The sequence below is a fragment of the Rhinolophus sinicus genome, chromosome 18 (assembly GCF_057876585.1).
Source record: "Rhinolophus sinicus isolate RSI-liver-muscle chromosome 18, RSI-T2T, whole genome shotgun sequence".
Taxonomy (NCBI): Eukaryota; Metazoa; Chordata; class Mammalia; order Chiroptera; family Rhinolophidae; genus Rhinolophus; species Rhinolophus sinicus.
Window position 1 is genome coordinate 71,367,665 of NC_142518.1, and position 27,975 is coordinate 71,395,639.

The 27,975-nt window shown below is 35.2% G+C and overlaps 1 protein-coding gene across 2 annotated transcripts in view; it reads left to right on the top strand.

Moving 5' to 3' along the window:
- Positions 1-27,975, top strand: part of NRK (Nik related kinase) — a 167,036-nt gene that overhangs the window by 52,401 nt on the left and 86,660 nt on the right. For both annotated transcript variants that reach the window (XM_088794783.1, XM_019713865.3), the window contains exons 3-4: positions 22,062-22,118; positions 23,578-23,649. In XM_088794783.1, the coding sequence (XP_088650909.1) occupies positions 22,062-22,118; positions 23,578-23,649 (129 nt within the window). The remainder of the gene's footprint in view (positions 1-22,061; positions 22,119-23,577; positions 23,650-27,975) is intronic.

The following is a 27,975-nucleotide window of genomic DNA, read 5'->3' on the forward strand; positions in this document are numbered from 1 at the left end:
TGGTTTGTTTGCTAGGGGAAAGCTGGAACCCAGACAAATAACTAGAAGAACAAAATTGTGTGAATGAAAAACAAGGTTACTGAATGGACATGTGTGTGGTGAGTGCCTTGTGGCCTCCTGCCACCTCAAAACCAATTGAAAAGACAGAAAGAATGCCCTGGGGATTATGTGGGTTAGCTTTGCCAACAGAAGGCAAAGCAAATAACTAGAAGGACTATGTAGAAACTGCTGCATAGTCAGCAATTTTTTGACAACAGTTTCATTAACTACATAATTAAAAATAAAGTTTTTAACCTAATCAAAAGTACAAGGCCATCAAGGACTGCCTTGTATTCTTTCTGGGGAAAAACATGGTAATTAACTGCTTCAGAATGATGGACTTTTCCAACACAGCTGTCACAACTGTTATTTTAAATCATTTGTTATGGTTTAAAATGTGTAATCCCCAAGAAATGGATCATTACTGCAATTCAGTACTGTATTCAGTGCCTTAACCACCCTGAGTTTTGCATCAGACCATTAATGAACAAACACCAGTCATAAAGTATTAAACTAGTAATTTCTCAAGGATCACGTCTGTCTTCCTTTAAATACGATTTTATTTAAAGAATTTTTACACTGAAATTTCTGGCATGATACAAACAGGTGCACTCTTTCATTCTCTCCTTTTCATCTCTCTTCTCTTATGTCCACCCCCAGTTTTTCTTCTCTTCTTCAATGGCTATGCCTTCAAACTCAACATTATCTCATAGCCTTGGCTCATAGTTTATGTCACTGGGTCCATCGTACACCTCAGAATCTGTTCAAATTCTATCTCATCTTCATGGTCCAATTGACAATCTACCTCTTTTGGGAAACCTTCCTAGTTACTCTATTCATCATTCACCCAACTAGTATTCATTGAAAGGGTCTTGTGTACCAGCCATTGTGCTAGGCAGTAGAGATAGCAAATGAAATAAATACATTTCCAAACTTAAAGAATTTTTATGTTTCACCTGATTTTATAGATGGAGTGGCTAAATCCTTGATATAACAATATGTTTGATAAGTAGACCTGATTGCCGTAATGTATTTTTCCATTATAATTTTCTGTATGTAATTAATTTAGCCAATGTACCTCGCTTATCATTGTCAATGCAGTTCTGTTTTTATAAAGGATTTGAGAAGACTGAGCCCACTTAGTGCTGTCACCTACTTTCTGCTCTACCACTACCCCTCTCTCTGCTCTCCCATCCACATTTACATCTACCTGCTAGATTTGCTAACAGGAATTATAATGAATGACTGGAATAGCCATTTATTGCCATTCGAGAAGGCCCCAAAGCAGACGACAGACCTATAAATCAAAAGTGGAAATTGGAAGATGCTGTGTATTAAAAGGAAGTATGGTGGACTGGCTGGTCAGTTAGAAGTCAGCAAGGATAAGTCATAAGTGACCAGGATACTGATGATTTTTAATTTTCTTCTGCAGTGATTAGGTAACCTATAGTTTGATTCTGGATCCCCAATGTGCAAGTTGACCTTGCTTTCTTACTTTTGAGATATTCCCCTAAATTAGAAGTAATCTGAAATTTGGTAATTTGACTTTCCAAAATACATTTAAGGTGTTTGATGCTTAATGAAAGCTGGTACAAGTTCATTGCTAAATTAGAGAGTTACTTTATGACTGTCCCTTCATTTTTTTGTCATGTATATCAATATTTTCCTGCATTGGGTTTTGTTTAAAGCAGGCAGATATACTTTTTAACAATGTTTTTAATGTGTGATGGTATCCTAAATTCAGGAACATGCTTCAGAATACTAATATTCAGCTCAGAGCCATTGAACAGCACAGTAATAAACTCTCTTTTTCCTGGGGGAAGCAGACTAAGTAAGCTGTTTATTTGATTATCTAAATTAATTCATTGAGAACACAAGTCTTTGCCAAATTGAAACCAACACATTGAGGAATTTATGTTATCTCCTGTTTAATTTCAAATGGTTCTGGAAAAAGAATACGTGTTTGTCCTAATTATTATATTTTAGAATACAACCCTAGACAATAGTTAGTCGTGAGAGCATAAATTAGGGAAGGTTTTTAAGAATTTGTTGGAGACCTTCACATGGTATCGTATATTCATTCTCTTGAACCCTTCAAACTGTATGTAGACTGAATTTGGTACCCAAGAATTCATATTGTTAACCAATTTTTTCATTTGGTTCTGTCCTCTAATTGTTTCAGAGGTTTATATCTTAAAAACTGTAAATTTTTCCAATAAAAGTTTTACTTGACACATTTTGTCTTCTCACCTCTCCATTCCCTCCCCCTTCACTTTTTTACTACCCTCACACTTTGAGGATCCCTTCTCACTCACCTTTGCCTTGCTTTCCATTCCAGGCACCTGCTACCTTCATTATGGCTGAGGAACGACCTCTCCTGGAACTCCTCAGACTCTAGCCCTTTCCTTCCTCCACCTCTGCTTCCATCAACACTTAATTATTTATTGCTATTCTTACAGATTTCTAATCTTATCACCTAACTCATGCTAAAGTGTTCATGACAAATAATAACTAAATGTATCTTTCTCTCAGCTAACATTTGAATAATCAGGGAATTTCATTACTTTAATAAAATTGAGGACATAATGAATGATTTTTATAGTTTATAGTGGGTGGTGGGGTGGAGGGAGGGATTTGTGGTGTAGTTGACCTTCTGTTGCCCCTAAAATCACATCATATGAGCTGCATCTAGTAATAATTAAGATTGAATAATTTGAAAGAGCGTGATGACAAGACAAAGAATTGCCTGAGGTGAAGATACAGATTTCTTTATTCCAAATGTCAGTAGGCTTGAGCCTAGAATCAGGAATAGCTACAAAGCATTGTTATAACATACCATCTTCTGTTACTTAAATATGAGAGGGCCTATGAACTTATACAAAATATTTCAGCAGCAGTTTCTTGTTTTTAATTAAAGTTTGTTGGGGTGACAATATTAGTAAAATTACATAGATTTCAGGTGTACAATTCTGTAATACATTATATCTCACATTTCTTTGGCATGAAAGCTAGGAGAATTTTATGCTCCTTGCTCTGTGATGATTGAGAATTAAATAGTCATTCTTTGCACCCAAACTCTATTTAAGAAACATTGTTAATCCAGTGCAGTTAGTGGCTCCTGTATGATATTAGATCTAATATTCAGGGTAGGAAAAAAACAGACAAAATTCCCCACATTTATAGTTTAACGATTTCCTTGTGATTTTCCTCTATAATATTCACCAAGGCCAGTGGGAACTGTGAGGTTATTTAACACTCACTCTAGAATAAAAAGAAAAAAAAAAATTTCTTAGCATTCTCTATGTGATTCCAGTAAATAGCAGATTAATTTTAAATTAATTTGCTATAAAACACACATTGTAATTGAAAAAAAAGGTAAGTCCTAGAAATTGGATTTGCTGGTCCTGGTTCAAGATCTCATTAGCGAGGCAATCTGTTTTTTGACATGACCTTCAGCTAAGGGATCACAAAACAGCTTCTATAGAGTTAGTGAACCACAAGATGGCATCACTGACCAATTAGTTAATCTCAAGATGACTTCGCTAGATAAATGCTTAAAAATTGTGTTATCCCTTTTCAAAGCCAACGTCAATGCCTTCTAATGAATAAAGTATGGAAGAGAAAAATAGTAACTTTACAGTGAAGAAACCTGGCAGAAACCACTTAAACAAACTAAGGTTAACATCACCAGTGATCAGTCATGGTCATACCATGTATTCCTGACATGATGTGATAAGTTGAACATTTCACCTCTGTGGTGTTCTTTCCCCAAACCCTTAACCTCAGTCTTATCATGAGAAAATGTCAGACAAACGTAAAGTGAGCGACATTTTACAAAATACTTGACCAGTACTCTTCAAAAGTGTCAAGGTCATGAAAAAACAGGAAAGAAGACTGAGGAACTGTCACAGATTGGAAGAGCCTCAGGAGACATGACAGCTAAATGGAATGTGGAATCCCAGTTTGGGACCTACAAAAAGGACATTAGTGGAAAAACTGGAGAAATCCAAATAAAGACTATAATGTAGTTTAGAGTATTATGTGTGTATTACATGCTGTTGAGAGGGCTCTGACTAGTGGCAACCCTATGAATAAGTGATGTCCACAGTGTCCTGTCCTCAGTAGCCTTGTTCAGCTGCTGTAGACTCATGCCTATGGTTTCTTTTATGGGATTAATCCATCTCATATTTGGTCTTCCCCTTTTCCAGCTGCCTTCTATTTTTCCCAGCATTATTATCTTTGCCAAAGAACCCTGCCTTCTTGTGGTATGTCTGAATTACGTCAACTTGAGTTTTGTCGTTTTTACCTCCAGCAATGTTTCTGGCTTAATTTGCTCTAAGACCTACTTGTTTTTCTTTCTGGTGGTCTGAGGTATCCATAGAGCTCTCCTCCAGCACCATGTTTCAAATGAATAATTTTTTTCCCCTCTCAGCCTTCTTCATTGTCCAACTTTCACATCCATACATAGTAATAGCGAATAGAAGGGTGTGAAAGATCTTCGTCATGGTCTGTATGACACATCTTTGTTCTCGGTGATCTTTTCTAATTCTTTCAGTGCTGTCCTTGCAAGTCTCAGCCTTCTCTTGATTTCTTGTTTGTAAGAGTATTGGGCCAATATAAATTTATTAGCTTGACAATTGTATCATGGTCATATAAGATGTTAACATTAAAAGAAGCTGGGTGAAGTATACACAGGGATGTTTTTTACTAGCTTTGAAACCATTCTTTAAGTCTAAAATTATTTCAAAATAAAAAATAAATAAATTAAAAAGTCAAGATACAGAGGGAACTCTCTGAAATACTAGGTTAACAATCAGCAATTTTCCATTTATCTATTAAATGGATAATGAAAGCTTGAATGAGCGCTTGAATAAATGGTTAGGTATATTAACCCAGTACATGGTTCCAAGATCTGAGGTTTATTTCCTGTATGGACACAGTGAGCATGTTTTCCAAGAACCCCACATTAGGATACCTTGTCTGACAAAACAACGTTGTCCCGTTTTCAAGTGAGAGAATAAATCACAGATAATGAAGGCAGAACTTAGCTGATTTTTCCCCCGTTCTGTGGCAATTAGTGGCATCTTTAAAGCCATCCAGTTATCTAATTAATGTGTGTCATGAGTATGATGGCTGTGTACTTCATACTTTAAAAGAAATGTGCTTAATAATCATTGGTCACAATATAATATATAGATGATGTATTACAGAATTTCACACCTGGAATCTATGTAACTTTACTAACAATTGTCACCCCAATAAACTTTAATTTTAAAAAAATAAAATGACATACAGCTAATATCTTTGCTAGCATGCCAAATATTTGTGTTGTACACAATAGTATTTTGGCCCATAAATAACCTCTTAGGATCAAAGAAGAAAACATGTAACTCCTTTAAAGGGTGTGTGAGAACCAGTTCCCAATATGCTGTGTTTGTGAAAACAGATGTGAGAAAAATTTGACTAGAAAGAGTTATATGAATCAACAGAAAATCAATAATTCCTAAGTCACGATTTAGGGCTAAATAAATAAAAATATTAATATATATTTTTATCTAGAGATGTAAATAAATGTGGGAGTCTCTAACATATTCATGTATTCATATGCAAAAGAATGAAATTGGAACCCAATTTTACACCACTCACAAAAATTAACTCAAAAATACAATAAAGACTTAAATAACTTGAAGCTGTAAAACTCCTAGAAGAAAACAGGGGGAAAGAAAACCTTGACATTAGTCTTGGTGGTGATTTCCTGGCTATGACACCAAAAGCACACACAACAAAATTGAAAATAAATTAAATGGGACTACAAACACCCTATGGGATAAGAGAAAATATTTGTAAACCATTTATCTGATAAGGGGTTATATCCAAAATATTAACTACTTTTCTCTGATCAGTCAATAACTTACAACTTTAAAATTCTAGTCTTTGGTAGTTCTCACGCTCTACTGAAAACTTCTTACCTGATTTTAGACATTTTCTTGTCTCTTTATCAGTAATTTCTAAACCATATCCAAAGTCCAGCCCATTTCCTTGCTTAGTTTCTATCCTTCTATCCTTGTATACTAGTTTCCTAAGGCTACCATAACAAATTACCACAAATTGGCTTAAAAGAAAATTATTCCCTCACAATTCTGGAGGCTAGAATTACAGAATCAAGGTTTCTGCAGGGCCATTCTACCTTTGAAGGCTCCAGTGAGGAAGGCTTCTTTGCCCCTTCTAGCTTTGGGTGATTGCCGGTGATCCCTGTTGTTCCTTCACTTGTAAATGCATGTGTCCAATCTCTGTCTCTGTCATCACATGGCATTTTCACTGGGTATTTGTCCAAATTTCCCACTTCTTATGAGGGCACTGGTCATTGGTTTTAGGGCCTGCCATAATCCAATATGACTTCATCTTAATTTGATGACATCTACAAATACCCTTTTTCCAAAAACAGTCATATTTACAGGTACTAGTGGTTAGAACTTCAGCATATCTTTCTGGAGGATACAATTCAACACAAAATACCTTGACCTGACACTCTCAGGCCTGATTCCATAAACTAAAACCAGAAAACCTTGCCACTTACCATGAGCACTATAATCATGTAACCATTATAAATGTTTAATGCTTAATTATTTGGCAAGAACTGGAGTTAAGTAAAGGTGTTGTGTTGCTAGAGTTACTGTATTTCCTAGAAAGTCTTCTGATCAATTTCTGACACATGGACCCCATTTACAAACAGTGGCTTGCTCAATAGAATTTAAATAACCTTAAATGCATGGCATTAAATATTATCAGTTTTATCAGTGGGGAAAAGTGGAGAAATGATAGCATTCATATGTAGCATGGAACATTGGTGGTAACAGTAGAGGGTTGTTTTTCTTTTTTTTCCTTTTGACCTTCTATTATCAGTTGGGTTTATTTTGATGAGAAAAACCTGTAGGTATTTAATATAGTCATCTAAAATCAGTATTCATATACTTCAAGGTGTATTCTATATAAAAGAAATTTGACAACCAACAAGCCATATAGTTAATCATTTTCTTGAAGTCAAGGAACCTTGATCTTTTGCATATTTTCTTACTTGACAGGTTACCCAAGGTATTAACAGTACTATCCAGACACACCGACTCTCATTCTATAAGTAAAAAAATATTGTCTTTCACATGAAAGCTGTGACTAGTGACAGTCCTTTTGTTTGAATTCCCCTACTAGTTTCCTATAGCTGTGGTAAAAAAAAATCCACAAATTAGGTGGCTGAATACAACAGAAATTTAGTTTGTTACATGTTTTGAGGCTAGAAGTTTTCAGGACCATTCTCCCTTTGAATACTCTAGACAAGAGTCCTTTCTTCCCTCTCCCTAGCTTCTAGTGGTTGCCAACAATCTTTGTCATCCCTTGGCTTGCAGGTTCATCACTCCAGCTTTTTTCTGTCTTCACAATGCCATCTTCCCTTTGTGTAGTGTCTGTATCTGTGTGTCCAAATTTCCAATCCCTTTCTCTTATAAAGACACCAGTCATTGACCACTGTAATCCAGTTTGACCTAATTTAACTTGATTACCTCTGCCATGGCCCTGTTGTTTTTTTTCAAGGCCACATTCTGAGGTTATGAATGAACCTAAATTTTGAAGAGACACTATCTAACTCAGCACAGCCCAAGAATGAAATCTTCTGCTAGAGAACTATTAGAGAAGGCATTCTGTTTTAAGGTGAAGCCTAACTCATGTCAACACCAGACATAAGTTTTTTTCTGTGACTACAGCTTGAAATACTTTAAAAAGCACCAACTACAAAACAAGAATGCTGATTCCAAACCTCTATATTCATTTTTGAAAATTATAAATCTGTAAGTTATACTTGCATTTAGGATAATACTAAATTCTTAGAACTCATAATGTTTTCAATAAGAAAGAATCTTTCAGAACTTTTTCCTTTCATGAATATCTTTGGTTTATGTGACTGAGGTCTTGCTAAATGGATTAGAGGCCATTTAATTACTTATATATCACTCTTACCTGTGATCCTTATGGAAAAACTTGTTTAGTGTATGAAGGGAGATGCAGTGGAAAGATATGTCTGCAGATAATCAGATGAAAAAATGTTCAGTAGAACATCTCCTGTTTCCTCATCCCCAATCTGAAAATTGTACCTTTCATCTGGATGCTTTGGTGCCATATAAACCTAGACTAAATGTACGAAGAAAGCAATGTCTTCAAATGACCAATTAAGTCCACTATTTAATACAAATGTAAAAAGCAAAACGAAGAATGGGGTCAATCTAGTGGGATAGGTAGATCATGAGCTCACCTCCTCCCACAGACACATCAAAATTACGACTACATATAGAACAGCTATTTCTGAAAATGGGCTGAAGACTAGCAGGACAGATTTTCTACAACAATAGGAAATGAAGAAAAAGCCATATTGAGAAAGATAAGAGGGACAGAGATGTGGTCAGTCAAGACTCACACTCCCAGGGAGGCAGCCATCAAGATGGAAGGAATACCACAATCATGGTCCCCCCTGAGGAGCAAGATGTCTGACCCCCACATTGGGATCCCCAGACTGGGGTACCTGAATTGGGAAGACAAGCCCCCGTAATATCTGATTTGAAATCCAACAGGACTTTTGTCCAAGAGAGGCAAAGGGCTATTTAGAAACCAAGACTCCACTCTTAAAGGAGCACACAAAATCACTCACTCTGAGTCCCAGCAAAGAGGCAGCAGTTCGAAGTGTCTGAGTCATATGTGAAGGAGATACATTGATTAATTTTAGGGCATGTGCCAGATAGGCAGGAATCTGTTGGAACTATCTCCAGGGACAAAAGTGCTTGTGGGTGCCATTTTTTCTTTTCTCTTTTTTACTGCCCTTTCCCTTAGCTGGTTTAGCACAGGCGGGCACCATTTCTGACATGTTCCGTTAAACTTGCTAGGCTTGGTGGCCCCACCTCAGCATTCCCCTGACAACCTTACCCCCAACTAACAAGACCTTTCTGGCTGATGCAGCTCTTACTCCTCCACACCCAGAAGGTGGGCTCAGGCAGTACTGGCAGCCCTCCATAGTGACCTCCACCATACCCCATCCAGTGGGTGACTTCAGCCAGCACTGGCACCTCTCCAAAGCAGCTACTACTCCAGGGGTCTGGGCCCCACACACTACCATGCCCACAGGAGTTGAGGCAGAGCCTCACAGACAGCAGGGTTGAGGCAAGCCCCACCCACCAGTATGCCCACAAGACATAACTGGGCCTCCGCCTAGACATTTGAGAAGGGACCAGCCTTGCCCACCAATATCTGCAACATTCATGGACAGGCTTCACAGCCAGTAAGTCTGGGAGCCAACACCACCCAGCAGTGCACACACAAGGCAACTGTGCCCCAACCACAAGAGTTTGCACACAACCCACACAGGGGACACCTCAGAACACTTGGCTTTGGTGACAAGGGGAGATTGAACCACTGGTTCCCACAGGATACCTTCTTTATAAGCCACTCTTTTAAGAATGGGGGATGTAGCTGATATTCCTAATACATGGAAACTAACACAGAGAGTCATAAAATGAAGAGACAAAGGAATATGTTTCAAATAAATGGACAAAACAAAAACCCAGAAAAAGAACTAAACGAAATTGATATAAGCAGTGTACCAGATAAAAAGCATGATAAAAATGCTCACAAAATTCAGGAAAAGAAGGGATCAACACAGTGAGAAGTCCAATAAAGTGTTAGAAAATATTAAAATACAAAACAAAAACAACAATCAAAACTGAAGAATACAATAACTGAAATGAAAAATATTAAAGTCTCTAGCTGTACAATTTGGGGACCTAACATTTGTGGAACTTTTACTAGAAGGAACCAACACCAGATTAGATGATACATGGAAACAAATCACTAATGTGGAAGACTGAGTAGTGGAAATCACCTAATTGGAACAGCAAACATAAAAATAAAACAGAATTTTCAAAATTGAGGATTAAAAAACAGATTAAAATAACATCCCAGGATGATGTCATGAAAATGGTGACATGAGGTGAGCCTCTTGAAATCTCCCCTGGAATTTAAAATAAAATGAACAACAATAATTCCACAAAAGACTCCCTGTGCAGCAGACTGGAAAGACTAACAGATACGCAACTGAAATCATTTAAGGTGGGGAAATTGAGCAAGTGGTGGAGGACAGAAGCAGGAAGTGCAGAGAGGAGGGCTCAGGTGGGCCCAGGACATGCACAGACTGGAACTTGGAGCTCCAAGCTCCCTGCATTCCAGAGCTATCCCAGTTGCTGGAGAGGGAAGAATTCCGACTGCTAGCACCCCCTTTATGGATCCGCATATAACACAGATGAACCAATTGCTCACGACAGAGACCTCAGAGCAAAGACAGAGCAAAGAAGGATAAAAACAGCAGTTTAAGCCATCACTGCCAAACATAGGCAGGGAGCTGACCCACCCTACCCTCCCAGAATTCGCCCCAACCCCACCCTCCCAGTGCTAGAAGCAGAACAGTAGTAGTGTCATATCAAAGGAACAGAGTATTTGCAGTTCTGAGAACTGCAGCCCCGCAGCCATGGACTCACAGCCCAACTAGTTTTGGCGAAGGGTGGGGAATCCTGGGTGCAGGATGGGTTGTGCCTGTGGAACTGCTACTGTTCACAGCTACCCCTTACAACACAGACAGCCCACAGCCCCACCTATCTGGGTGGATCCCTGAAAGGGTAAACATAGCCACTCAAACAAACAGGCCCTGAATCCGGTACAGGGAGAGCTTAGGAACTTCGGAAGCTTTTCACATCCCCAAGGTGGCAGTGCCTTGAGACTCAGGCAACCTGCTCACAGAGGAGAAGCCCACCTTCCAGGGAATCCCCCCAATATTTGAGAAGCTGGAACAGTGAAGAGAAAATATAACAGTACAGTTTGAGAGAGAATAAAGGCTGCATTTGGAAAGAAAATAAAGCATTCTATCCACACCTACTGGAAAGCAAGAAAAGACCTCTTCTTACCAACGTGTTGCAGAACTAACTCCTGTAGATACCTAGAAAGAGAAATAATAATTCACAAATTGCCATGAATAACCAAAGTAACAAGGTAGCTCAAAAAGAAACTGAAAAGTCTCCAGAAAATGAACTTAAAGACATGGAAATATGTGACTTAAATTACAGAGAATTCAAGATTGCAGTTCTGAAAAATCTCAACGAGATGTAAGAAAATACAGACAGGCAGTTCAATGAACTCAGAAACACAAGGAAAAAACAAAATGAATATATTACCAAAGAGATTGAAATTTTCAAAAAGCAACAGATAGAATTCCTGGAGATTAAAAACTTAACAAATGAAATAAAGAAGGAATAGCCAGCTGAGGTAATAGAGCTGACCAGATGGAGGAAAGAATCAGTGACATTGAAGATAGAAATCTGGAAATGACACGGATGGAAGAAGAAAGAGACTTGAGACTTGAAATGAAGGAACTCTACAAGAACTTTCTGACTCCATCAGAAAGAGCAATGTAAGAATAATAGGCATACCAGAAGGAGAAGAAAGGGAGAAGGGAACAGAGAGTATATTCAAACAAATAGTTGATGAGAACTTCCCAAACTTGTGGAAAGAACTGGATCCTCGAATCCAAGAAGCAAATAGAACACCCAATTACCTCAATTCCAACAGGCCTTCTCCAAGACACATTGTATTAAAGCTGTCAAAAATTAACAAAATATCCTAAAGGCAGCCAGGGAAAATAAGATGGTAGCCTATAAAGGAAAGCCCGTTAAATTATCATAGCATTTTTCAGCACAAACTCTACAAGCCAGGACAGCGTGGAATCAAATATTCAAACTATTGAAAGAGAAAAAATATGAACCAAGAATAACATATCAGCAAGATGTCTTTTAGATATGAAGGAGGAATAAAAACCTTTTCCAGACACACAGAAGCTGAGGTAATTTTCTAACACACGACCTGCACTACAAGAAATACTGAAGGAGGCTATTTGACCTGAAACAAAAAAGCAAAAGAATACAAAACCATGAGTAGTATTACGAACAGACAGACAGAAGCAGGAAATGGCAACCCCTACACCAAATAGGACACTATACACTTAAACATAACATACAGGGTAAAGAAGAAAAAAAAAAAAACAAAGAAAAAGAGGGAAAAGACAACTTGCAACTGCAGTGCAGGAATCAACTCATAGCATAAATAGGGATAATTTGTGACATCAAAAACATAGAGGAGGAAGAGTAAAGGTCTGAACCGGCATAAGGGAGTGGAGAAAGTAAGTATGATGAAGAAAATGGAATTCTCTAAATATCAAACTTTCTTTTATATAAACTTAATGGTGACTCAAAAAAAAATCCAGAATTGAAATATATAATATAATAAAAGAAGAAGCAGGGGGAGGGGAAATCACAGAATACCACCACACTGAAATAATAGACAGCAACAAAAAGATAAAGAAACAATGGAGACACAGTCCTACTAGAAAACCAGAGATAGACTGATAGGAAATTCTCATATATCAATAATCAACCTAAATGTAAATGGACTGAAATCACCACAGAATCACAGATTGGATCAAAAAACTAAACCTAAGCACATGTGCCTCCAAGAGACACATCTCAGCTACAAGGACAAATACAGACTCAAACAGAAGCGGTGGAAACTTTTCTATTTTTCTAGACACGGTGGACATTCCAAACAAGTGGTATTCAGAGAAAAGCTGGTGTACCTATACTGATATCAGATGAAACAGACTTCAGGATAAAAAAGGTAACAAGAGACAAAGATGGACATTTCATAATGGTAAAGGAGACTATACAACTAGAAGACATAACAGTCATCAATATTGATGCTGCCAGCCAGGGAGCACCAATATACCAAGCAACTACTAACAGAAATAATAGGACAAATTGAACAAAACACAGTTATAGTAGGGGACCTAAATACATCATTGACAGCTATGGATATATCATCCAAACAGAAAATAAAAAAAAAAAAAAAAAATATCAGCCCTAAATGACACATTAGATGAAATGGACATAATTGACATTTGTAGAGCACTTCATCCTAGAACATCAGACTATATACATTCTTTTCCAGTTACATGGAACATTCTCAAGGATAGACCATACATTGGGACACAGAACTAGCCTCAGCAAATTTAAGAAGATTGAAATCATACCAAGCATATTCTCTCATCACAAGGCTTTGAAATTGGACATCAATTGCAAAAAGAAAGCAGGAAAACCCACAAATATGTGGCGATTAAACAACATACTTTTGAAGAACGACTGCGTCAAAGAAGAAATAGGAGGAGAGATCAAAAGATACATAGAAAGAAATGAGAATGAAAATACATCCTACCAAAATTTTTGGAATGCAGCAAAAGCAGTTTTAAGAGGGAAATTTATATCCTTACAGGGTTATCTCAAAAAAAAAAAAAAAAAAATCCCAGATAAATAAGCTCACATTACACCTTAAAGAACTAGAAAAAGAAGAGCAAATGAAACCCAAAGTCAGCAGAAGGAAGGAAATAATAAAAATCTGAGCAGAACTAAATGAAATAGAGAACATAAAGACAATAGAAATAATGCAACAAAGAGCTGGTTCTTTGAAAAGATTAATAAAATTGATAAACCTTTGGCTAGACTCACTAACATAAAAAGAGAAGCTAAAAATAAACAAAATCAGAAATGAAAGAGGGGAAGTTACCACGGATGCCACAGAAATACAAAGGATCATCCAAGAAAGGTACGAAGGACTATATGCCACCAAATTCAACAACCTAGTAGAAATGGACATGTGTTTAGAAAACTATCACCTTCCTAGGCTAGATCACAAAGAACTGGAAAATCTGAATAGACCAATCACCAGTAAGACAGTTGAATCAGACATGGGAAACCTTCCCAAAAGCTAAATTCTGGGACCAGATCACTTCACTAGTGAATTCTACCAAACAATCAGAAGACCGAACACCTGTCCTACTCAAATGCTTTAAAAAAATTGAAGACGAGACAATACTCCCTAACTCATTTTATGAGGCCAACATTACCCTGATACCAAAACCTGGTAATGATAAAACAAAAAACAAAAAATTACAGATGAATATCTCTGATGAATACAGAGGCAAAAATCCTAAACAAAATTCTAGAAAGTCGAATGCAACAATGCGTTAAAAAGATTATATATCACAATCAAGTGGGTTTCATCCCAGGGGCACAAGGTTTTTCCATTGCAAATCGATCACTGTTGTACACCACATAAACAAAAGAAAGGACAAAAATCATATGATTATATCAACTGATGCAGAAAAACATTTGACAAAATGCAACATCCATTTATGATTAAAACACTTAATAAAATAGGTATAGAAGGAAAATACCCTAACATAATACAGGCCATATATGACAAACCCTCAGCTGATATCATAATTAATAGTGAAAAAAACTGAAGCCCTTTGCTCTATGTTCAGCAACACGACAGGGCTGTCCCCTATCACCTCTGCTTTTCAACATAGAGTTGGAAATCCTAGCCAGAGCAATCAGGTAAGAGAAAGAAATAAAAGGCATCCAAATTGGGAATGAAGAAGTTAAATTGTCACTGTTTGCAGATGACATGATGCTATATATAGAAAACCCTAAGGACTCCATCAGAAAGATATTAGAAACAATAATCGAATACAGTAAAGACCTACACAATAAAAACTGAAAGACATTTTTAAAAGAAATTGAAGAAGACACAAAGAAATGGAAAGACATTCTGTGTTCATGGATTCAAAGAATCAACGGAGTTAAAATGACTATATAACCCAAAGCAATACATGCATTTAATGCAATCCCCATCAAAATCCCAATGGAATTTTTAAAAGCTATAGAACAAAAAAAATGATCAAATTTGTATGCAATCACAAAAGACCCCGAATCACCAAAGCAATCCTGAGTAAAAAGAACAATGCTGGATATATAACACTCCCTGACTTTAGCTTGAACTACAGGGCTACAATAATCAAAACAGCATGGTATTGGCAGAAAAACAGACACACTGACCAATGGAATAGAATTGAGAACCCAGAAATAAACTCACATAAATATGGACAGATAATTTTTGACAAAGAAGCCCAAAACATACAATGGGAAAAAGACAGCCTGTTCAATAAATGGTGCTGGGAGAATTGGAAAGCCACATGCAAAAGAATGAAACTAGAGTGCTGTATGTCACCATGTACCAAAATTAATTTAAAATGGATTAAAGACCTAAACTTATGACCTGAAACAATAAACTGCATAGAAGAAAACATAGGTACTAAACTTAGGGACCTTGGGTTCAAATAGCACTTTATGAATTTGACTCCAAAGGAAGGAAAGTCAAAGCTAAAATAAATGAATGGTACTATATCAAACTAAAAAGCTTCTGCACAGCAAAAGAAACCATCAACAAAATAAAGAGGCAACCAACCAAATGGGAGATGATTTTTGCAAACAACACCTCTTAGAAGGGGCTAATATCCAAAACATAGAATGAAGTTGTGTAACTCAACAACAAAGAAACAAGCAATCCAATTAGAAAATGGGCAGAGGACCTGAAGAGACATTTCTCTAAAGAAGACATACAAATGATAAATAGACATATGAAAAAATGCTCACCATCACTAATCATCAGAGAAATGCAAATAAAAACCACAATGAGATATTACTTCACACCAGTTAGAATGGCTGTCACCACCAAGACAAATAATAACAAGTGTTGGAGAGGCTGTGAAAGAAAAGGAACCCTTATACACTGTTAGTGGGATTGCAAATTGGTGCAGCCACTATGGAAGGCAGTGTGGAGGTTCCTCAAAAAATTAAGAATAGAATTACCATGTGACCTCGCAATCCCTCTCCTGGGTACCTACCCAAAAAATCTGAAAACATATATCCATAAAGACATATGTGCTCCAATGTTCATTACAGCTTTATATACAGTGTCCAAGATATGCAAACAAATCAAGTATTCTTCGATTGATGAATAGTAAATAAGTTGTGGTATATATACACAATGTAATACTATTCTGTCATAAGAAAAGATGAAATAGTACCATTTGTGACAACATGGATGGTTCTTGAGGTTATAATACGAAGCGAAATAAGTCAGACAGAAAAAGTGGAGAACCATGAGATTTCACTGATATGTGGTATATGAAACTGAAAACAACAAAGGGACAAGACAAGCAAATGAATAAACAAAAGCTCATAGACACAGACAATAGTTTAGTGGTTACCAGAGCATAAGCAGGGATTGGCTTGGTAGATGAGGGTAAAAGGGATCAAATATGAGGTGACAAAAAGATAACTGGCTCTGGGTGGTTAGCACAATGTGATATACAGATGATGTATTACAGAATTGTACACCTGAAACAAAGGTAACTTTACTAATAATAATCTCCCCAGTAAACTTTAATTTAAAAAAATAATATCCCAAAAGTGTATTTGGGTCAACAAACTCTGGTTCCCCTCCTCTCCAAAGGGAAGGCAGCATTTAATTTCTCGTAGTTAAAAAAAAAATGAGGATAGTTTAAAGGATGTCTGGGAAAACATCAAGTGTACTAACATTTGCATTTTACAAGTCCCAGAAGGAAAGAAGAAAGAGAAAGTTACAGAAAACTTATCTGAAGAATAATGGCTGAAAACTTTCTTAACTTAGTGAAGGAAACAGACATTGAAGCTCTGGAATCAAAGATGGCAAACAAGATGACACAAAAAAAACCACACCAGGACACATCTTAATTAAACTGTCAAAAGTTAAAGAGAGAATCTTAAAAGCAACAAGACCAAAACAACTAGTTATCTATAAGGGAACCTCCGTAAGATTTTCAGATACCTGATTTTTCAGCAGAAACTTTGCAGGTCAGATGGTATGGCACAATATATTCAAAATGATGAAAACAAAAACTACAACCAAGAATACTCTACCCAACAAAGTTATTTTTCATGATTGAAACAGAGATGGAGTTTCCCAGACAAGCAAAGGCTGAGAAAGTTCACCACCAGTAAACCAGAATTATGAAGGAAAAAAGAATGGGAGGAAGGGAGGGAGGAAGGAAAGAATATTAAAGGGACTTTTTAAGCAGAAAAAGCCAAATCTAGAAATAAGAAAATATATTCAAAAAAATATTTTACTGGTTAAAGTCAAACATATAGTAAAGGTAGTGGATCTAATAAAACTATATCTACAATAGTTAATTAAGGGATACACATATACACATGCACACCCAGATGTAAAATATGATGTCAAAAACAAAACATAGGAGGGGGAATAAGAATCTACAGCTTTTATAATGTGTTTGAACTTAAGCAAACATGAATTTAAAATGGCGTTCTGTATACATAGGTTGTTATATGTAAATCTCATGGTAACCAGAAACCAAAAACCTATAATAGATACACACAAAATATAAATAAATAAATAGAAAGAAAACCAAACAACACTAAAGAAAGTCATCAAATCACAAGGGAAGAGAGCAGGAGAAAAATGACAGAAAAAAAAAGCAATAAGTATATTCTCTCAGTAATCACTTTAAATGTAAATGGACTAAATGTTACAATCAAAAGATATAATGTAGATGATTTTTTTAAAAAAAGATCATACATATCCAGCCTATAAAGACTAACTTCAGATCTAAAGACACATACAGACTGAAAGTGAAGGAATGCAAAAAAATATATACCATGAAAACGGAAATGAAAAGAATCCTGATAAATCTTTACTTATATCAGACAAAATAGATGTTAAAGCAAAGACTATAGCATGAGACAAAGAAGAGCATTACATAATGATAAAGGGATCACACCAACAAGAAGATATAACAATTGTAATAATCTATGCACTCAACATAGGAGCACTCAAATACATAAAGCAAATATTAAAAATAAAGGGAGAGAGACTGACAGTAATACAGTAATAGTAGGGGCTATTCACACCTCCACTTGCATCAATGTATAGATCATCCAGATAGAAAATCAGCAAGGAAACATTGGAATTAAATGACGTATTAGATCAAATGAATGGAACATACATAAAATTCTATCCCAAAACAGCAGAATACACATTCTTTTCAAGTGACCATGGAACATTTCATAAGATAGATCACATTTAGGCCACAAAATAAGTCATTTTAAGAAGACTGCAATCACGTCAACCATCTTTTACGACTGTAATGGTATGAAACTAGAAATCAATTAAAAGAAGAAAACTGGAACCAAAACAAACAGAAAAACCAAAAACACATGCAGTCTAAACAACATGACACTAAACAACCAACTAAGAAATCAAAGAGGAAATCAAAAAATACCTTGAGACAACTGAAAATGGAACACAGTATTCCAAAATCCATAGGACACAGCAAAGGCAGTTCTAAGAAGGAAGTTTACACCAATACAAGCCTACCACAAGGAACAAGAAAAATCACACTGACACACACACACACAAAAAAAAAAGAAAAGAAAAAAGGAAAAAAAGAAAACCCTAACCTTCTACACAAAGAACTAGAAAAGAAGAACAAAGTCTAAAGTAAGTAGAAGGAAGGAAATAATAAAGAGTAGAGTGGAAATAAATGAAATAGAGACTAAAATAATAGAAAAGATCAACAAAACTAAGAGCTGGTCCATTGCAAAATAATAATAATAAACCTTTAGCCAGGAGAGAGAGACAGAGATAGAGACAGACAGAGAGAGACCATAAATGAAAGAGAAGTGACAACCAATAGCACAGAAATACAAAGGATCATAAGAGAATACTACAATTATATGCCAACAAATTGGACAACCTAGAAGGAATGCATAAAATCCTAGAAACATACAACTTTCCAAGATTGAAACAGGAAGAAACAGAAAATATGAACAGACTAATTACAAGTAATCAAATTGAATCACTATTCAAAAACACTCCCAACAAACAGAAGTCCAAGACCAGACGTCTTCACAGATCAATTCTACCAAACATTTACAAAAGAATTAATACATATCCTCAAACTCTTCCAAAAATTTAAAAGAGGAAGGAATGTTTTCAAGCTTATTCTGAGGCAAGTGTTACCCTGATACGAAAATCAGACAAAGACACTACAAAAAAGAAAAGTTACAGTCCAATATCCCTGATGAAATAGATGCAAAAATTCACAACAAAATATTAACAAATCAAATTCAACAGTACATTAAAAGGATCATCAACTATGATCAAGTTGGATTTATTCCATGGAGGCAAGAATGGTTCAATATCCAGAAATCAGTCTTTATGATACATTACATTAGCAAATGAAGGATAAAAATATGATCTCAGTAGATTCAGAGAAAGCATTTGACATCATGTAAATGCCATGAATGATAAGAAACACTCAATAAAGTGGATATACAGGGAACATACCACAACATAACAAATGCCATATATGGCATAACCACAGCTAACATCATACTCAATAGTGAAAAGTTAAAAGCTTTTGTCTAAGATCAGGAAAAAAACAATGTTGTCCACTCTCACAACTTTTATTCAACATCATATTGGAAGTCCTAGCCACAGCAGTCAGACAAGAAAAAGAAAAAAAAAAAAAAAAAAAGAAAAAAAAAAAAAAAAAAGAAATAAAAGGCACCAAATTGGAAAGGAAGAAGTAAAACTGTCACTATTTGCAGATGATACGATGCTATATATAGAAAACCCTAAAGACTCCATCAATAAATTATTAGAACTAATAAACAAATTCAGTAAATTCACAGGATAACAGGATACAAAATATACAGAAGTCACTTGTGTCTATGTACGCTAATAATGAACTCTCAGAAAGAGAAATTAAGAAAACAATTTTATCTACAATTGCATCAAAAATTATAAAATACCTAGAATTAAATTTAACCAAGGAGCTAAAAGATCTGTACTCTGAAAACTATATATTGATAAAATAAATTGAATATGACACAAATAAATGGAAGGATATATTATGTTCATAGATTGGAAGAATTAATATACTTAAAACGTCACTAACAATTGTCACCCCAATAAACTTTAATAAAAAATTTTAATACTACTCAAAGCAATCTACAGAATAAATGCAATCCTTATCAAAATACCAATGGCATTTTTTTTTTTTTCAAAATGGATTAAAGACTTAAATGTGAGACCTGAAACCAGAAAACTCCTAGAAGAAAATACAGGCATTAAACTCTTTGACATTGGCCTTAGAAGTATTTTTTTTTTTTTTTTTGTCTTTGTCTCCTCAGAGAATAACAACAAAAGCAAAAATTATCAAATGGGATCACATCAAACTAAAAAGTGTTTGCATAGCAAAGGAAAGCATCAACAAAACAAAAAGGCAACGTACTGAATGGGAATATATTTGGAAATGGTACATCCTATTGGGGTTAATATTCAAAATATATAAAGCGTTTTAAAAACTCAACGTAAAAAAACACAGTCTGATAAAAAAACTGGGCAAAGTATCTGAACAGACATTTTCCCAAAGAAGCATACAGAGGCCAGCAGACACATGTAAAGATGCTCAACCTCACTAACTATCAGGGAAATGAAAATCAACATGATAATGAGATACCAGCTCACTCCTGTCAGAATGGTTATTATTAAAAAGACAACAAATAACAAGTGTTGGTGATGTGGAGAAAAGAGAACACTTGTGCACTATTGATGGGATTGTAAATTGGTGCAGCCACTATGGGAAACAATATGGAGGTTCCTCAAAAAATTAAAAATGAAGTCCAATATAAGTAGAAATAAGTAAATAATAAAGTAAATTCAGTGAAGTAAACTACCATAGAACCCAGCAATTCCATTTCTGGGTATTTATCTGAATAAAACAAAAACACTAATTTGAAAAGATACTCAACACCTCTATGTTCATGGCAGCATTATTTACAGTAGTCAAGCTATGGAAGCAACCTAAGTGTCCATTGATAAATGAATGGATAAGAAAGATGTGGTATATATACACAATGGAATATTACTCAGCCATAAGAAATAATGAATTATTGCCATTTCCAACAGCATGGATGGACCTAGAGGGTATTATGCTATTGTAATAACTCAGATAGACAGGAAAAGACAAATACCATATGATTTCACTTATATGTGGAATCTGAAAAACAAAACAAAACAGAAACAGACTCACAGATACAGAGAACAAACTGATGGTTGCCAGAATGAAAGGGGTTTGGGGGATGGGTGAAAAAGGTGAAGGAGATTAAGAGGTACAAACTACCGCCAAGTCTACTACCCCTCTGACATAGTATATACGTAGCTGTTACAATACCATTGACTATATTCCCTATGTTGTACTTTACATCCCATGATAATATACCTGTATTCATCTTTTGTTATCAGTATAGAGAATTACAATTTTAATAGTTTTTTCTTTCTTAAAATGTGTATACATTTCTTCTTCTTCTCTCTCTCTCTCTCTCTCTCTCTCTCTCTCTCTCTCTCTCTCTCGGTATTTTTTTTAAATTATAGTAGTATATAGGGGTTATCACTTTGTGAGCGGTGTAAATATCTAATCATTATGTTTTTTTTTGTACACCTGAAACTAATATAATAAAAAATTAAAATTCCGAGTTATAAAAGAAATAAGTCACAGGGATGTATTGTACAGTATAGAGAATATAGTCAATAATATTTTTATAACTTGTACCGTGCATGGTGACCAGACTTATCATAGTTATCACTTTGTGAGGTATATAAATGCTACATCACTATGTTGTACACCTGAAATTAATGTAATGTTGTTTTTCAAGAATACTGTAATAAAAAGGGGAAAAAAAACTTATTCCATAAATATGCTTGATATTTTTGAGTGGAATATTTGGTATTTCTTTATAATGTTCATAATGTAATGTTTCTATTCTCTATATCATACCCTATATTTACTCTTTATATACTACTTTATATTTCATGGTAGGCTAGAGTGTTTCACCTTATTGAACTTGAATATTTTTCACTTTGCTTTCTGTTTGCTTGATTATATAACCAGCATTTGATGTTGTTTTTACTATCCTGTGTTTCAGGGACTCCATGAAAAGACGGGTGCATTTACAGCTGTTAAAGTGATGAATGCTCGTAAGGTAATATTATATACTCTCTGTATTCTGCTCTCTTAATGGATTATGGTCTTGTGATAAATAGCTCAGAAAATATTATTTTGTTTTTTGAATCATTAGTATGTAATTATAATGATATGAATCTAGATTTATTATATTTATCATTTAGTATTATTTCTATCATTAGTGTGTTTTATTTTTTTGATGTATTATATTTACCCATAAAATGCTTTACTCACAGTGAAAGTTTGACATATTTTGGTATTCTCTAAGAATAAAGACATTATCTGTATTTCTATTTCTAGTTGATTATCTGTTTCCAGGAATGGCAAAGAGGCGATTCCTTCTAATATTGTGCTAATCTTTCTGTGTTCCATCATATTCTTTTCCCTCTCCAACTATTCCTTTTGAGAATCGAGGCCATTAGATACTCAATGACAGGTAGAAAGAAAGAACTTGTCAGATATGCAAACTTTTCTTGTATTTTCTGACAGATGAACAACTGAGACAGTTTAATTGGCACTGTTCCTGGTAACATTCATAAAGTTGTGTCACGGTTCATAACATATTGTCATAGAATTTGCTAAGTACTGATTTCTGTCCTCTTTCTTTAGCATGAGTGCCTCACTTTCTCAAGGTAATATTAGCATGAACATAGCAAAGGTCACAAAATTTTCATTTTGCTATACCCTAAAGGAAAATTCTCAAAGGTTGTATTTGAAAAGCTATACATATTCAGTGAATTGTTATCAATGCCATCCATTGTTCTTTTACAATTTGTGCAGGGAGTGAATTGCTGAAACTATTTAAAGAGTTGCATGCTTTTTGTCTTGTCAGTAAACGTCAAATGTTGCAAACCAATGTGAGTTTCAAGGGGTTTTGAAGTTTTATGGATTTATTTTGTCCTACAAACCATGACTCTCAAATAATCAGTCTAGCATTATTTGAATAACACTCTCCAAAATACTTATTTCCTTGTTTTAACTTAAGAGACTTTGCTCCTCATTCAATTTACTTGTTAGATACTCTAACTTTTTAAATACTTAAACAACATATTGTTTAAGTATTTCATTCAGCCCATTGATCGTGTCAATTACCTTGTTTTGTAAGGGGAAATAGCACTTTACTTACATTAAACTGTAATTTTCTCATTAATATGACAGTTAACTCTGTTACTATGAATTTGGTGCCAAGTTTCTCTCTCACTCTCTCTCTCTCTCTCTCTCTCTCTCTCTCTCTCTCTATATATATATATATATATATATATATATATATATATATAATCTCTCAAATTGTGCTAATAGTTTTAATAAAAATCATATATATATATATGATTTTTATTAAAACTATTAGCAAATTTTGAGAGAGGAATAGTATTACTGTATTCTTCCATTTAGTACTCAAAGAGCACAAAGTACTGAAGAATAACTTATTTTCAGAATGTACCAGTGGATCTAATAACATTTTTTACTTGGTTTTGCAGACGCCTTTACCTGAAATAGGAAGGCGAGTGAGAGTGAATAAATATCAAAAGTCTGTGGGATGGAGATACAGCGTGAGTACTGAAAGTCCCCAAATAGTCTTACCTTTAGTTTTCAACTTTAAACTAATTCCTTTTTATTGTATCATTATCTTTAGAAGGCCACTACTAAAATGTTCTTGTCTGGAAGGGATAACATATTCATCTTTTAACATAGTCGCATAGATTCAATCATCATATTTGAACACTGGCATCTGTCAGAAAGCAGAACTTAGAAGAAACTGCTCCCTGAATAAGTAAGTGTTGACTGCAGGTGAAGGACAATCTACCCAGCATAGAGCCCACTAGCTGAGTAGAGACAAAGGGGATGATGGGACAGAGAGCAACTTTTGCCAAAAATTGGCCTCATCAAGATCCTCTTTCACACCTTCTACATCTTATTTCGGACTGACTTTCCCCCCATTATGATTCTAAGAAACATCGCCATTGGATATGAGCCAAATAAGGGCTACCGTCTTTTATTGCAAGAATGATAGCAGACAGAAACTTAACAGGATACCCAGCTTAAAAGTCTTCAAATATCTGGCACAGTACTGAAATACATGAGGGACTGTGAAGATGTTTTCTACTTGAACCTTTTTAACTGCCTTACAATATAGTCTCTATGACCCCAATAATTTGCAGGCTCTAGAATAAGATCGGGCAAAGAAAATTCTTTTCCAGTAGATGTTGGTGATCTAGATGCTGGTGACCTATCAAAGTTTTCTGTGATGCAAAAGCAGAACCCTTTCTCTTATCAATAAAATACACTGATATTTGTTTTTCTTATTTTTCTCCCCTGAGGTCAAGTATTTGGAATTCAAGTATTTTCAGCTTTTTGTGTCTTAATAAATATGATCTCAGGCACATTAAAATTAACCTTTTTCATTAACAGTCATACTCAGAAAAACATTCTAGTTATATTGAAAAAATATTGGTAAACAGCTTCATGATTCATCTATTAAGTACTAGGCTCCTGTTTGTTTACAGTGTATCTTGGGAGACAGAGCATATCCAAATGGAACAGGTAGTACTCATTAATAATATGCTTTGGTAGATCAAGGAGCTGTGAAAGGTAATGTATGAAAAATCTAATTGACCAATTCTGTTTTTATCAAACATTTGTGTTAAATAAACCCCTTTAACAATCTTCCCTAAACACTCTCAGGTATTCTTTACAGAGGGAAAAGAATTTTGATTTTGGAATTGGGTGAAATTACAAAGGAAGTTTTGACGTTCTTGAACTGCTTCTTTTTGACAAAAAACAGGATATTCGGGCCACCTCTGGGATCAGCTGGCCCTGAGCCAGGAAATGCTATAGCATCATATTACTGAGATATGTGTGAGAGTTTTAAATTACCCACTTGGCCTGATAGATATAATGTACATACGTGTTTCTCACAAGTTCAACTTCCTGTTAATTGAGAACGGCAAACACACTAAAGATTTACAAACATATCTGATCTTGCTTTATTGGTTTGGGGGGAATTTACATGTATGTGGGAAACCCAATCTTAAACCTTTTTATAGTTGGGAACTTCGAATCATCTGATTATATATTTTAGTAAGAAAAATAATTGCTAGCAGATCAGCCAGTTAGCATCTCTAAATCATCTTGAATCCCTTGGGATAAGAAGTTTGTGCCAATAAACTTTAATTGAAAAAAAAAACCACAGACAGAAGTTTGTGACTTGCATACACATCCTTTTCAGTAAGAAGTTTATGGAAATAGCAATAATGTGGAAGTCCAGAAACATGAGTTTAAATCCCAAGTCTACCACTAAGTAGCCAAGAATTACTTGGAAAAGTGGTCTTACCTGTCTAGGCCTCAGGTTCCTCAGAGATAAAATGGCATCAGAGTATTCGGCCTACTTATAGACATGGTTAAACAGTATGGTCAAATGCAACTACATAGTATCTAGAGCCCAGCCATTATCCTATTCTTGGTTTGGGACAAAAGCTTTCTAACCCAATAGAAAAGGAAAGTCCTCGATATCAAATTGCCAAACAAGTCAAAGGATCCAGTCTGGCCCCTGCTTTTCTTTAACCTATTCTTTGTGTTATTATCCTCACACCATCATCTCATTTCTATTTATTGCACTCTTTATGAATGTATCTTCCTCTCAGCAGAACCCTGCGCCTTACTAGGAACTGAGAGTGCCAAAGTACATACAGAATTACTACTGCCTGAGGTTTATCACTATGTGGTGGCAGATATTGTTACCATTTCAAAGGAGAGCCACATCACAAGGGAAGTTGAGTTTAAGGGTCCTACATTGAAAGAATGAAAGCCACAAAGATCAACATTTTTTGTAGAAAACAGGTAAAGCGAATTAAACAGGAATTTGTTAGAGGCTGGGATGAGACTGGAACCTGAACCTCCATATAATCCTCATACTCCTACTTAGGGTTTCCAAATTCCCGACATTTTAGAACCTTCAGGAATCAAGAACGGGAAATCATATTTCCCAAGAATTCTCGAGAATTCCCGAAATAATCTTTTTCATTTAATTTTCATTGATCATCTGTAATAATGGCTGTAACAGTAAATGTTAATAAACAGAAAAGCCATAGAGAAGATGGAACAACTGGGGTTCGTGGCCCCAGCGCAGTCTTTCAGAGGTTTCAAGACACTCCTATATGTAAAAGATCAACACAAAACTTTAGTAAATATATGGTGATGGAAGGAGAACTGACTCTAGGTGATGAACACACAATGGGATTTATAGGTGATGTAATACAGAATTGTACACCTGAAATCTATGTAATTTTGCTAACAATTGTCACCCCAATAAATTTAATTAAAAAAAAGAGTAAATAAAATTTCCTAAATGGAGGTCGACCGGAATTTAATGACTAGCGCATCTCTTGCCCTGCGTGCTAAATAGGGGTCACTACGGTATCATTTTGGATAGGTTTTTGTTATATTTCAGGTTTTCTCAAAATACAAACAATGTAATTAATACAAACTTTATTTAACCCAACCTTATAGTATACAGTGAGTTTTTACATACATCACACAATGTATTAACATTCCCAAACTCATTTAAATATTTTATTTATTAAATTAAACATTAATAGAAAACAAATGAAATATTACTCGTTTGAAAATTTTTAAAAAAGTACTTCAAATCATTTTTATTTGTCATTTTTAAAATGAAACTTTAAGAAACATAGAGCACTAATTGCCCAATCAGACGATCGTGATCTTCCATTTGTAACAAATATACTTGATGTGGAAAAATTTCTTTCGTTTTCTGTAGATGTTGGTCGAACTGTTATGAGTGCATCTAAAAGCATCTTCAAGTTGGGAGTGAGAGAATGCGTTGCTTCATATAAGCTCATTTCCTTCCTTAAAGAAGCAAATATTTTGTCTGCATGCATAGGGCTAGGCTTTGATATCGAAATTGATATTGCTTTAGTCAATTCACACTTCAGAGCAGATTCTGATTTAATGTCAGAACTCTCAGTAAGGAGATCCTTTATTTCTTCTCTTGGAACTTCTTCTGCTGTAAATGTTCCTTTAAAAAGTCTTTCCTTTAATGACTTTGCCAATCATGCAATTTCATTCTTACTTGACAAGGCAAAAAATTCATCCTCTTACATTTCACATAGACAACTAACGTTGCTCAAGTATTTTGTGAGAGACAAAAGATCTCTATTTACAAGACAAGTATTTTGTGAGAAACACAAGATCTCTTGTGTAGAGACACAAGATCTCTACATTTAACCAATTCAAATTTTATTTCCTTTAAAAGCATTAAGAAAAAATTAAGAAACACCTATATTGTGCAGTGAATATTTATAGCTAAAAAGTGCCACAAAACATTATGATATGAGATTGGAAATTATTGTAATATTGGAATAAAATATTAGCAGTACAAGTTGTTTTTAAATAGACTGACTTACCCACAGCAGCTGAGAGAGCCAAGAACACTCACATACATCACAATTGTCAGCCGCAAACAAACTGATTGAATGTCGTTGGTAGTATTGGCCGTCACTTTGTGGAAATGATTCATCATGGAGAACAGAAAACAGTTTGTATTTACACAAAGAAATATTTATTTTCACAACCCAGGATTTGACTACAATGTCATGTTAAGGTACACTACCTTAGATTTCCTTAGTTCACCTGAAGATGACTTTGTAGTCAAATCCTGGGTTGTGAAAATAAATATTTCTCTGTGTAAATACAAACTGTTTTCTGTTCTCCATGACAAAATGTGCTCGATTTATAAGAGCTAAAATTAGCTGGTCATGTGATATCTGATTCTGGTGTTGCGCGTGCATGTCTGGTGGCCTGTAACATTGTAACACAATGAAACTTTAGATAGCGATAAATAGAAAAAATGTCTAAGA